The sequence below is a fragment of the Scyliorhinus canicula genome, chromosome 16, assembly GCF_902713615.1.
Source record: "Scyliorhinus canicula chromosome 16, sScyCan1.1, whole genome shotgun sequence".
Taxonomy (NCBI): domain Eukaryota; kingdom Metazoa; phylum Chordata; class Chondrichthyes; order Carcharhiniformes; family Scyliorhinidae; genus Scyliorhinus; species Scyliorhinus canicula.
Genome location: NC_052161.1, coordinates 80,288,330 through 80,300,959, shown reverse-complemented (window position 1 = coordinate 80,300,959; position 12,630 = coordinate 80,288,330). Strand labels below are relative to the sequence as shown.

General features: G+C 46.4%; 1 protein-coding gene across 1 annotated transcript in view; it reads left to right on the top strand.

The window, feature by feature from the left end:
* The first annotated feature begins 1,151 nt into the window (after positions 1-1,151).
* The window catches only part of hk1 (hexokinase 1), a 143,306-nt gene continuing 131,827 nt past the window's right edge, over positions 1,152-12,630 (top strand). The window contains exons 1-2 of the mRNA XM_038821407.1: positions 1,152-1,571; positions 7,650-7,812. Of these exons, the coding sequence (XP_038677335.1) occupies positions 1,509-1,571; positions 7,650-7,812 (226 nt within the window). The 5' untranslated portion in view covers positions 1,152-1,508. The remainder of the gene's footprint in view (positions 1,572-7,649; positions 7,813-12,630) is intronic.

The window sequence follows — 12,630 nt, the reverse complement described above, 5'->3', positions numbered from 1 at the left end:
GGTGGACCTAATGGCCTCCTGTGCTGTAGGGATTCTATAATTCTATGATTTGGTGCCAATAGCACATACAGGGTGCTTGAAGTCAAGTGTACAGGTAGGGCACGAGACTTGCTGACTGTTGCTGCTTATGGCAGGAAGACTGCACACAGCCTCCTTTCCTTCTTTAAAAAGCGCAGTGGCTGCCATTCTCAATAAAAATGTCGGTAGCGGCGGTCAGGTGCTTCTGCAATCGGGACGTCGCGACCGATCGCTCTGTGTCCTGCCCGATCCGATTCCGATCCGCAGTTTGAAAAACCCAGTTCTAAACATGAAACATAGGGCTTCTTGGATCCTCTGACCATTTTTTGTGAAATGATTGGATAGAGGTTGCTATGGTAATTTGCCAGTGTTTGGTGCTGTGGGAAAGAATAAAGGTTAAATTTCTTTCTCTGATGATTTGATATTGGTGTTTGAAATGTAACTTTAAATTTGGAAGGCGTTGACATTTCCACTGGTTATATGTTGTTTTCTGACTGTAAAGCCAAGCATTAAGATGGCACACTGGTAAAATATAAAGCTGCCTCTTCAGTGCAGCATTTATAGGACCAAGGGGGAGGGGAAAGGAGACTCGCAATGAGAGTCACGACAGGAGTCATGACTGTCTGGTCACGTGACAATGAATTGAGAACTGGGCTTTACTCAAATTACATTGTGTGGCTTATTGCTGTGTGCTATCAGTTAGTCTATGATGCACTTTTCATTGCAATGAGAAACAAATTATCTACAATCTCAAAGATATGATGCAGTATAAAGTGCACCATCTGGGCATTCAATAAAATATCTTCCCCTGAATTATAGACAGTAGCTTTCAGGTGAACGGGATAGAGGGAGCAAATAAATAATTTATGCTGAATTATTTATGATGAGGAATTATTTTATTCGAAGTAGACATGAAACGCATAGAAAGAACTATCAATACCATAGAAAGGCTAGAATAAATAATTCTGTTCGTCTAATTTGATTTCTCTCATTCAAAGAACACGATTAAATTGAATAAATGACCTCTGCATCTCTTTCCACAAGAGTTAGAGGTCAGATCATTGATTTTGAAGACGTGAGGAGCGTGCCATGATGCATCATTCACATTCAGGACTCCCCCACGCCCTCATAGCTTCCTGTACAGGGAAGGTGGGTGCAGCCAGTCAGAGCTCAAGGGTTCTGCTTCTTTCCTTATGCAGCAAAGGCTCTCCCAGTAACCCGATTACAACACAGGAAGTGGGTAGGTTCTAGTTCGTTGCCATATCAGACTGAAAAGGTTACTGCATCTCTCAACTTGTACACGAGGAAAAGGCCCGATGAGTCTAGGATTTTAGCATATCGTTTTAAAACGAGAAGTGAGCAAGTTTACTTCAGGAGAGCTGAGAAGGATTGTGTACTTACACAAAGCTGCACAGAATTCGCTGTAGCTGCAGCCAGCACTCTCTTTGAAGCTTCTGTGTGTGTGAATTGTTTGCTGAATTCCAGCCAGGATGATAGCTGCACAGGTTTTGGCCTATTTCTTCACAGAATTAAAGGCTGATCAAGTCAAAAAGGTGAGCCTCCTTGTTTACATGTAGTTCACTGTCAATGTGTCACACTTATTGTTGGGTCTTTTAAAAAATGTAAAAGGTGTGGCAATGAGATTTACTTTAAATGCACCGTTAGAAGGAAACAATTGGGAGAAGAGGTAGAAAAGAACTATGGTGATATGCCTGCTGTGCAAAATAGACCTCACAGGTTTTGTTTATTTTGATTATTTGCAAGGTGTGATCTATAAATATAATTCTGGAAGGATTTGTAATGGCTTCCTTAATCTCTACTGCAGTGTCCTTGAAAGCAGTACTGTGGTGTCATTCATACAATGCAGGGAATGTTGTTTTACATCTGCTATACTGTAAATGTTTTGTTTTACTTAATCTGGGGACTGATGATAATATCGTCAGTTATTGAAATTGAAAATCTTATAGATCATTTTTTTTCCATTTAGCTTTTGCCATCTCATTGTTCACAATTATGTGTGTGTCCTGAAAACAGGCCTTGCCAGGGCCCCTGTTAAAAAGCTTTAAAGAAACAAACATTATTTCACCACTGGGCACGTACATAAATGCTGTTATAAATGGATTATTAATGAATATAATATTAATGATCCACTGTAGTTATCAATACACTGCCTAGTTTTCCTTGGCAAAGACATTGCAGTACATCATATATTCATTTAAGTAGTTAGCTTCTTGAATAGAATGGGTGAAAGCTTTGAATTATTTATTCGAGAATTGCCTTAACCAATTGTCTGCAGCTAAAATATAAAAGGTATTATTATAAAGCTGTAACATAAGATTCCCTGTAAAGCCAACATTGTAACAAAAGCATTTAAAGATTACTGAATTTCCAAAAATATTTCCTCCTGTTTTATCTGCTCCTTTTAACAAATGATTATCCCTGTGTAGGTACTCACTGCCAGTTATTGTGACGTAGGTCACTGCATCCTTCCATTTCAGGCCTAGCAGTCTCTTTTAAAAATAAATCTTGTACATACATCATTCTATAAAAGATGAGTAAAATAAGTCTGCTTTTTCACTATCCTTAGCACACAGTTTATAGTTATATTTGTCCAAATCCGAATACTTTTTATTACCTGGAGCAAAGTGGGACTATTGCTTAGTTTAATAAAACAGTTTACAAAATGGAGAAAGAATTCCCCAACACTTCCATCCTTTTAAACAATGATTTGCATTCTGATTTGTTGCACAGTGGATTTGGCTGGGCCTCGAGCTGTTCAAGCCTCCACATTCTCCTGTGTAAAAGCAGACTGATGCAGCTTTCCCAAAGGCTTACATGATACGTGCAGAAACGTTAAGTAAACCCATTCATCTACTTGAACTTTAACCTCCTTATTTGCACCTGAACTCATCCAAAGATAGTGCTGTGTTCTGAATAAAATAATACAAGGCATTTTAATATGCTGGCAATTTGCACACTGATGTCTATTCTTTAAAGTCTTATTACCATTTCTACCATCAGTAATGGTTTAAATCACAATCTGTACTTAGTATAGATGCTTACTTTGGCAAAAATGTCAGACGCTATGCAAGGAAATGAATGATCAGATATTCCTTGGTGGCAGCACGCTAGTGCAGTGGTTAGCACTGCTGTTCACGGCACGGAGGTCCCAGTTTCGATCACAGCTCTGTCCGTGTGGAGTTTGCACATTCTCCCTTGTTTGCGTGGGTTTCGCCCCCACAACCCAAAAAGATGTGCAGGATAAGTGGATTGGCCACGCTAAATTGCCCCCTAATTGGAAAATAAATTGGGTACTCTAAATTTATAAAGAAAAGGTATTCTATCCTTGGAGGTGTTGATTGAATGAGGAAAGCAGGACAATAATAACAACATTAACATGTATTTGTAAGAAACTTATAACGTCATAAATATCTATGTGTCGAAATGGAGCTGAAAATTTTTAAAGCAAAGGGTGTGATTCTCCCAAAAGGAAACAGGTCCCCTGATGGGCATGTTTAGCCATGAATTTCCTGCCTTTCGCAATGCTGAGAAACACATGGCTATTCATCGTGACTGGTTTTGTATAAGGGACCTGAATCGAGAACGCATGGCCGAAAGCGCATATAACCCCATAGCCCCATTTGTACAGTGGGAAGCTGTGCTCACCGGAACTCTGAGGCCTCCGAAGCAATCCCTGACCTCCCATCCCGCCCGAACGCGCTGTGGGAGGATTTGTGGCCTCCCCGCACCCCTCCCAACACCGACGCAGGGCACCCCTGGCCCGATGACGCATAAACAAAAATGCAAGCTTGGCACCTTGCCAGTGCTAACCTGACAATGCCACCTGGGCACCTTGGCAGTGCCAGATGGCACCCAGGTGGCACTGCAAGGGGCCCAGGTGGCACCAGCAACATCAGGACATCAACCTGCCCAAAGTGCATGGATCTGGGGCCTCAGATCCCGTAGGCAACCCCCATGAGTGGTGTTCCGTCTGGTCCCAGTTTGTGGGGACCTCGGGAATCTGTACATGAAAGAGGGAATAGCTGTCACGCTCTAATATGCAAATTTGCCAAAAAGTGATCCTGCCCACAATGAGCGGGATTTACATTGCAACATCTCATGAGGTTGTGTTGGATCTCACAAGGCGTTGCAAGCGCGGTAGATCCCGGAAGTGGGGTCTCGGCTTTCATCGGCCACGCTGTGCCTTGGCAAGCTTCTTTTCCAGCACACTGGCCATTGGATCGTGTCCAAAGTGTTGCTTGACTGAGAGTCAGTGTAATCCACTGAGCACATGGGTGATAGGTAAGCAGGACTTGGTGATATGTAAATGCATGAGTAACAGGTTTGAAGAACCTCAAGTTTACACAGGGTGGAACAACGTGGGTCAACCAAGAATGCATTAGAACAGTCATGTTCATAGTTAACCGGCATGGATGAGGGCTTCAGCAACAGATGAACTGAGACAGTGACAAAGCTGGCTGATGTTATGCAGGTGGAAATAGATGATCTTCGTGACAGGAGGTGATCTCCTATGTATAATTATGGAATCTTTAATTCAGCGATAAACATGCACCTTTAACATGTACCAAGGAGTATTATGCGACCAAATCTTACACAGGCCGTATAGGCCAATATAAGGACTGGTGGCCAAAATGTTCATCAAAAGAGACAGTCTGGAGAAGACTAAGTAGAGAGAAGGAATTCACGGGTTTGGTGCCGAGACATCTGAAGGATTGGTGTCAACAGTAGAGTGATTAAAATAGCAAAAATTGCAAGATGCCAGAATTGGAGAAGCACAGAGATCTCAGATGTTTGTAGGGTTGGAGGAGTTCAGAGATAGTGAATTAAAAACAAACATTATTGCATGGGAACCAATGTTGTTGATCAGTGAGCACAGGGTGAAGGGACTCAGGGCTGGATTTTTATAGTCAAAAATACTCTGTAGACCTTTGCAAATAATGGGTGGGATCTGGATGTGGAAGTCCAGCCCCCATTTCGGACTTCCAGGCTGGGATTCTGCCAGCCTGGGGCCCGGCCAGAGAATCCCCACGGCTGGGGCGAAACATACCATGCCGCCCCGACGCCGGTCACGGGCCGCTCCAGGCGGCCGGCCGGCCGATTCCCGGCCTGAGTCCCGCCGGCACCATCCACACCTGCTTTCAGCCGGCGGGAACTCGGCATGGAAGGGCCGGGGAGTGGCCTGTGGGAGGAGGGGTTTCCGACCTGGGGGGGGGGGGGGGGAACATGGGGAACATGGGGCGATATGGACAGTAGGACGGGTCATGGGGTTCTGAGGACTAGAGGACCTAACAGCTTCTAATATGACAAGAGGTAAGGCCTCTAACCAGCCTGCCTAAACTCTCAACTGCCCCTAAAGTCATCTATGCACTACGTTCAACGTTGGTAGGCCTGACTGTATTCTGCACCCTCTACCCGCGAGCCACTCCTCCACACACGCAACCAAATTGGGATATTGGCAGAAGAGATATGGAACATCATCTGCACCAGCAGAATGAGCAGCCTTGTTTGAATATCTTAACTGAAATCTGTCACCTCTGATTATACATCACTCCTTTAGTATCGTACTCGAGTGGAGTGATGAGCTCCAAATTCCTGAATGGAATCAGAATTGTCAGAAACAGGCAAAAGGACTGAATGTTATGGCTCTGTCACAGAGGGGATGGGGCTAGAAAATGCGGCGAGCCATTCAAAGTCCATTGACTTCGGTGAGAGTGGAAAATCCTGTCTGTTGAAAATTCCACCCACTGAGTGGCATTGGAAATGGAGCCTTCTCTTCCCAGCTCTCAGTTCCAAAATCTCAGATCAAGTTTCTTCTATTATTTTGGTAATCTGTAGTCTCCCCAGACTTGAGCACGATGTAACTTCTCCATCATCACATAAGTCACCCTTCATTATTAAAAACGTAAATGCATACGTTGCACTATAGTACTTGACAATAGGCCATAATTTCACTCATTGTCAACTATATACCTCTCATAATGTCAGCTGAATTCGGTTACCTTACCCAAGTGGTCAAGTAAAATGAATGAGCCTAGATGGTGAGGGTTATGTGATTCTTCAACTGTGGGGTTCATCACAGCTAATTGTGGGCCAGGGTTTAGAAAGCTCCAAAGTATATCATGGACCTACAACTATTTATTGATTTTGATTACGATGAGCACAAGAGACTGCTTTTCAGGTGTTATTCACCTTAGGAGTTCTTAGGCGCTTTTAATCAAAAAACAAGGGCAGCAGGGTAGCATGGTGGTTAGCATAAATGCTTCACAGCTCCAGGGTCCCAGGTTCGATTCCCGGCTGGGTCACTGTCTGTGTGGAGTCTGCACGTCCTCCCCCTGTGTGCGTGGGTTTCCTCCGGGTGCTCCGGTTTCCTCCCACAGTCCAAAGATGTGCGGGTTAGGTGGATTGGCCATGCTAAATTGCCCGTAGTGTCCTAATAAAAAAGTAAGTAAGGTTAAGGGGGGGGGGGGGGTTGTTGGGTTATGGGTATAGGGTGGATACGTGGGTTTGAGTAGGGTGATCATGGCTCGGCACAACATTGAGGGCCGAAGGGCCTGTTCTGTGCTGTACTGTTCTATGTCTATGTCTATTCTATGAATTTAGTTAACATTTGTATAAACACACAGTAAGCATATTTATCAACTACAAATATAAAGGGCGGGATTCTCCTTTCCGGGACCAAGTCCCACGCTGGCAGGAAAACCGGCACCAACCACTCCGGCGTCAACAGCCCCGAAAGTGCAGAATTCTCCGCACTTCCGGGGGCGAGGTGGTCGACGGAGGGGTTGGCGCCGCGCCAGCCAGCGCCGAAGGGACTGCGCATGCCCCAAAGGGCCGGCGTGATCTTGCACTTCCGTGGAACCGCCAGCATGTTTTGGCGCATGCACGGGGTTCTCTTTGCACCGGCTATGGCGGAGCCCTACAGGGCCGGCGCGGAAGGAAGGAGTGCCTGCACAGCACGGGCCCGCCCGCAGATCAGTGGGCCCCGATCAGATGTTAATGTTTTCCAATGGGTTCCCGACACTGAATGTCAGGATTCCCATTTTCTGCTCCTGCCGCTGATCCCACCCACTGAAAATGGGGATGGAAACCCCTCGCCCCCCCATTGTGTTTGATTCTTCTCTGTGTGCATTGAGAAATAAATCTCAGTCTCGTACTGTGGAATGGAATGCTGTTGCAAAGGATCTTGGCATACGAATATTACAAGAAGATAGGAGAGGATTGTCCGAAATTGTACTGTCTTGTAAAGTAACCATCACTTGGTGTCTCTTCAGAGATTGAAGAAGCACATGTGAAGACATAAATGTCCTATTGGAGTCAAAAGTGGGGATGTTATCTTTGCACCCTGGACGATCTGTACAAGTAGAGATGGGGCAGTGCGAGTCAACTCCTAAATTATAAAATGCTCATTGTGTCAGGGAGAGTCTCGTGCCACAAAACCCATGAAGGTATCTGTGGCAAGTCTAAATTTGCAACAATGATGTTCCCTGCTGCAATAGCAAGGTTATGCCACTGAAGTAGCACATCATTTTGTTGTGCTGCATTCCACTTGTTCAGTCAGTGTTCTCAGCTGTGAAATAACTTGATGGAAAATTTCACTTTTTTTTCAACAGATTGACAAATATCTCTATGCAGCACGCCTTTCAGATGAAACGTTGCTTGATGTGATGGCGCGGTTCAGGACTGAGATGGAGAAAGGACTAGGAAGGGACACTAATCCAACAGCAACACTCAAAATGTTGCCCACGTTTGTACGATCAACTCCTGATGGAACAGGTGAGATCTTTTTTCTACTGGACACAGTATGGTTCTGTCAGTGTGCCAGTGCTGTGCTCATTTTACCAAACCATCCCTGTTAGAAAGGTTGACAATGAATTGAGGCCATTCAGGACAGTTCTATTGTGGTTACAGCTTCAAGGAGAATACTCTTAATAATGTAATTTCCCCACGAGATATGACACAACTCTTTTATATGGCCTAATATTTAATCAGTGAATCAGATTTATTTATAAATAAGAAATGCAAAGTGGCAAAAGATCAACACAGAATATTTTATTAAATTGCAACTAAATCTATGACTCCTTAGCTCATAAAATAGTATAATTTGGATATATTTCTATATGGGTGTAAGTTCAGCTGTCAGTTTGCAAATCAACCTGATTTTTATTTCCATTATGGAAGTTAAAATTGGGAGATGTATTTAACAAATATAACTTTAGCAGCTACAGAGTGGTGCAGAGTCTGTGTGATGAATGTGCCCCTAGGATTAGCTGTATAAATCCAGGATTCTGCAACTGCAACAGTGGAAAAAAAGCAATGAATGTCCTCATGGGGATGGTGTGTGACACATGGACCGGGATTCACCGAGCCTCCACGGCGAAATGGTGCTCGGCACGGGGGCAGAGAATGGGGCCTCAGACCCGCGCTCAGGTCCAATGCCGGGACGCGATTCTCCGGCGATTGGAGGATTGGCGGCAGTCGCGTGTGCGCGGTCGACACAACGCCAGTTGGGGGCCGTTGAAAGAGGCCCCCGTGGCGATATTCTGAGGTTGACCGGCCAAGTTCCTGCCGGCCTGATTCACGTATGGTTCCACCCGGCAGAAGCTCGGCATCGCGGCCGCGGTGCCTGTCCTGGTGGGTGGGCGATGGGGATCAGTCCTGATGGGGGGTCCTCCACGACGGCCAGGCCTGCGATCGGGGGCCACCTGTTGGTGGGCGCATGCGATCTGAGGTGGCGGGGGGGGGGGCTACCTCCTTCTGCGCTGGCCCGCTGTGTGGCTCCGCCATGTTGCGTGATGCCTGTGCGGAAATGGCCACTGCCCACATGCACAGACCCGCGGCCGGCCGCTGCGCGCATGCGAGGACACGCAGCGAGCAGTGCAGGGCTGCGTACGGCAGCTGGAGCAGCGCGGAGCTCTCAGGCGCCATGCTGGCCCCCTGTAGGCTACAGAATTACTGGGCCAAGAGGCCCATTGACGCCAGCATGAAACACTCCCAAGTGCTGGTTATTCGGTCACACAACCAATTTGAGTCTTGTCGATGGTGAACAGGCTTTGAGACGTCAGGAGGTGAGAAACTCACTACAAGCTAAATAGTTCCAGCTGTGGGCTGACTGAAGCAGTTTCAGAGGAGCTATAAATAGAATTGAACTGTGGAATCATCAGCTGATCTTACAACAGAGAGAAGATTCAAAGAAGCAGCATGCAAGTTCGCAAGGAAAAGCAATAGGCTTGAAGATTGGGAACAATTTAACTATGAAAATAAGCTAGTGGGGACATAAATAATGACTGTAAAAGTTTCTATTGGTATGTAAACAGAAAAAGGGTGATAAACCGAATGTAGGTGCCTTACAGTCAGAAACGGGGGAATTCGTAATAGAACATAGAACATAGAGTGCAGAAGGAGGCCATTCGGCCCATTGAGTCTGCACCGACCCACTTAATTTAACCCCTAGGATTAGCTGTATAAATCCAGGATTCTGCAACTGCAACAGTGGAAAAAAAGCAATGAATGTCCTCATGGGGATGGTGTGTGACACATGGACCGGGATTCACCGAGCCTCCACGGCGAAATGGTGCTCGGCACGGGGGCAGAGAATGGGGCCTCAGACCCGCGCTCAGGTCCAATGCCGGGACGCGATTCTCCGGCGATTGGAGGATTGGCGGCAGCCGCGTGTGCGCGGTCGACACAACGCCAGTTGGGGGCCGTTGAAAGAGGCCCCCGTGGCGATATTCTGAGGTCGACCGGCCAAGTTCCCGCCGGCCTCATTTCCATCCTATCCCCGTAACCGAATAACCCCTCCTAACCTTCTTTGGACACTAAAGGCAATTTAGCATGGCCAGTCCACCAAACCTGCACGTCTTTAGACTTTGGGAGGAAACCGGAGCACCCGGAAGAAACCCACGCAGACACGGAGAACAAATAAATGGCTGAGGAACTAAATTTGTACTTTGCTTCTGCCTTCACAAAGGATGACTTGAATAATGTACCGGGAGTTCTGAGAAACACAAGTTTTAGCGAGGAGCTGAAGGAAATTAGTATTAGTCGAGAAATGTTTTTAAGGAAATTAATGGGATTGAAGGTGGATAAATCTCCAGTTCTTGGTGTTTTTCACCCCAGAGTACTTAAGGAAGTAGCCCAAAAAATAGTAGATCCATTGGCGGTTATTTTCCAAACTTCTTTGGATTCTGGAATGGTTCCTACAGATAATGTAAACCCACTATTCAAAAATGGAGGTAGAGAGAAAAACGGAAACGATAGACCAGTTAGCGTAATGTCGGTAGTAGGGAAGTTACTCAAGTCCATTATTGATGATTTCATAGCACAGCATTTGGAAAGCAGTGGTATAATCAGCATGGAATTACGAAAGGGAAATCATACTTGAGAAATCTACTGGGAGATGTAACTGGGGAGACCTGGTGGATGTGATTTATTTAAACTTTCAGAAGGCTTTCGACAAGGTCTCATAGCAGATTACTATGTAAAGTTAAAGCGCATGTGATTACAGGTAGTGCTTTGAGATGGATAGAAAGCTGGTTAGATAGGAAGCAAAAAGTTGGAATAAATGGGTCTTTTCTGATTGGCAGGCAGTGATTGGTGGGGTACCATGGGGATCTGTGCTAGGACCCCTACTGTTCACATGATATATTAATGATTTGGACGAGGGAATTAAATGTAGCATTTCCAAATTTGCAGATGATACAAAGTTGGGTGAGAGGGTGAACTATGAGGAGGACGTGAATATGCTTCAGCGGGATTTGGGCAGGCTGAGTGAGTGGGCAGTTGCAGTATAACGTGGATAAGTGTGAGGTTATCCACTTTGGTAGCAAAAATAGGAAAGCAGATTAGTATTTGAATGGGTGTAAATTGAGAGAGGTGGATACTCAGCGAGATCTTGGTGCCCTCGTGTATCAGTCACTGAAAGTAAGCGCGCAGGTACAGCAGGCAGAAAGGAAGGCAAATGTTATGTTGGCCTTCATAGTGAGAGGATTTGAGTTTAGGATCAGAGATGTTTTCCTGAAATTGTATTGTGCAAAGGTCAGGCTACACCTATAGTATGGTGTGCAGTTTTGGTGTCCTTATCTGAGGAAGGATGTTCTTGCTATGGAGGGAGTGCAGCAAGATTTTACCAGATTAATTCTTGGGATGGAGAGATTAAATCAATTAGGATTATATTAATTAAACTTTAGAAGAGTTAAGGGAGATCTCATAGAAACTTGTAAATTCTACTAGGATTAGATAGGGTAGATTCAGAAAGAATGTTCCCGATGGTGGGTGAATCCAGAACGAGGAGAGATAGTTTGAGGATTTTAGAACTGAGGTGAGGAGAAATTTCTTCACCCAGAGAGTGGTGAATCTGTGGAATTCTCTACCACAGAAAGTAGTTGAGGCCAAAACGTTGTGTAATTTCAAGAAGGAATTAGATTTGGCCCCTGGGGCTAAAGGGATCAAGGGGTATGGAGGGAAGGTGGGATCAGTGTATTGAACTTGATGGTCAGCCATGATCATAATGAATGACAGAGCAGGCTCGAAGGGCCGAATGGCTTCCTAAGTATTTCTAAGTTTTCTAGCTTTTCTAAGTATGTTTCTGCATTGCACAAAGACTGAAGGCAGCTTTCTCAACTTAATACCCAGCAGGAACTAATACAAATTCTCATTACATTCCAAATATACCAGTGTCGGAGAAAGTACGAGATTGGCTGGTGTAACAAAGGGGATGGTCAAACTGATGCTTGGTGTTTTGTTGAGATTAACATAATGTAACTGAAGCATTTGTGGAACTTAGACCGAACTGTCAGTGCTTGCTGTGTAGCCCAGAATTGGTACAGCCTCCTTCATGACACAGGGTGAGAGAATTGACCTAAATTCCGGACATGGGTTTGTAACCTGATGCAAAACATTGGATGGAATTCTCCCCCCCCCCCCCCCCACCCCCACACCGGGTGAGAGAATCGCTGGGGCTCCGAGCGAGTCCCGCCATGCCGCCCCGGCACCCGCACACGATTCTCCCACCCCCCCCTCAAACCGGCGTGGCGAGAATCACGGCTGGCCGCTCGGAGAATCGCCACTCACCGTTTGTAATGGACGAGCGGCGATTCTCCGGCTGAGCGGCCTGCCCAACACGACACGTTCCCACCGGCGCCGTACACACCTGGTCGCTGCCGGCTGGAACGGCGCGGGAATGCTGGGGGGGGGGGGGGGGGGGGGGATCCTGCACCGGGGGGGGGCCTCAAAAGGGATCTGGCCCGCGATCGGTGCCCATCGTTTTGCGGGCCGGCCTCTCTGAAGGAGGACCTCCTTTCCTCCGCCAGCCCGCAAGATCCATCCGACATTTCTTGCGGGACGGCAACCGCGCATGTGCAGGTGACGTCATTTTGGTGCTGCATAATTTACGCGGCGCCGCTTTTATGCGGCGCCAAGGCCTGGCACGCGTAAATGACGCGGCGCCGCTCCTAGCCCCCGGGGTGTGGGAGAATAAGGGGCGGGGAGTGGCCTCCGACGCCACAGTGAAACACTCCGATTTTCCGGCGTCGGGACTTAGTCTCCCGATGGGAGAATTTCTCCCATTGAATCTAGTTGCGAGGCAAAAGTGCT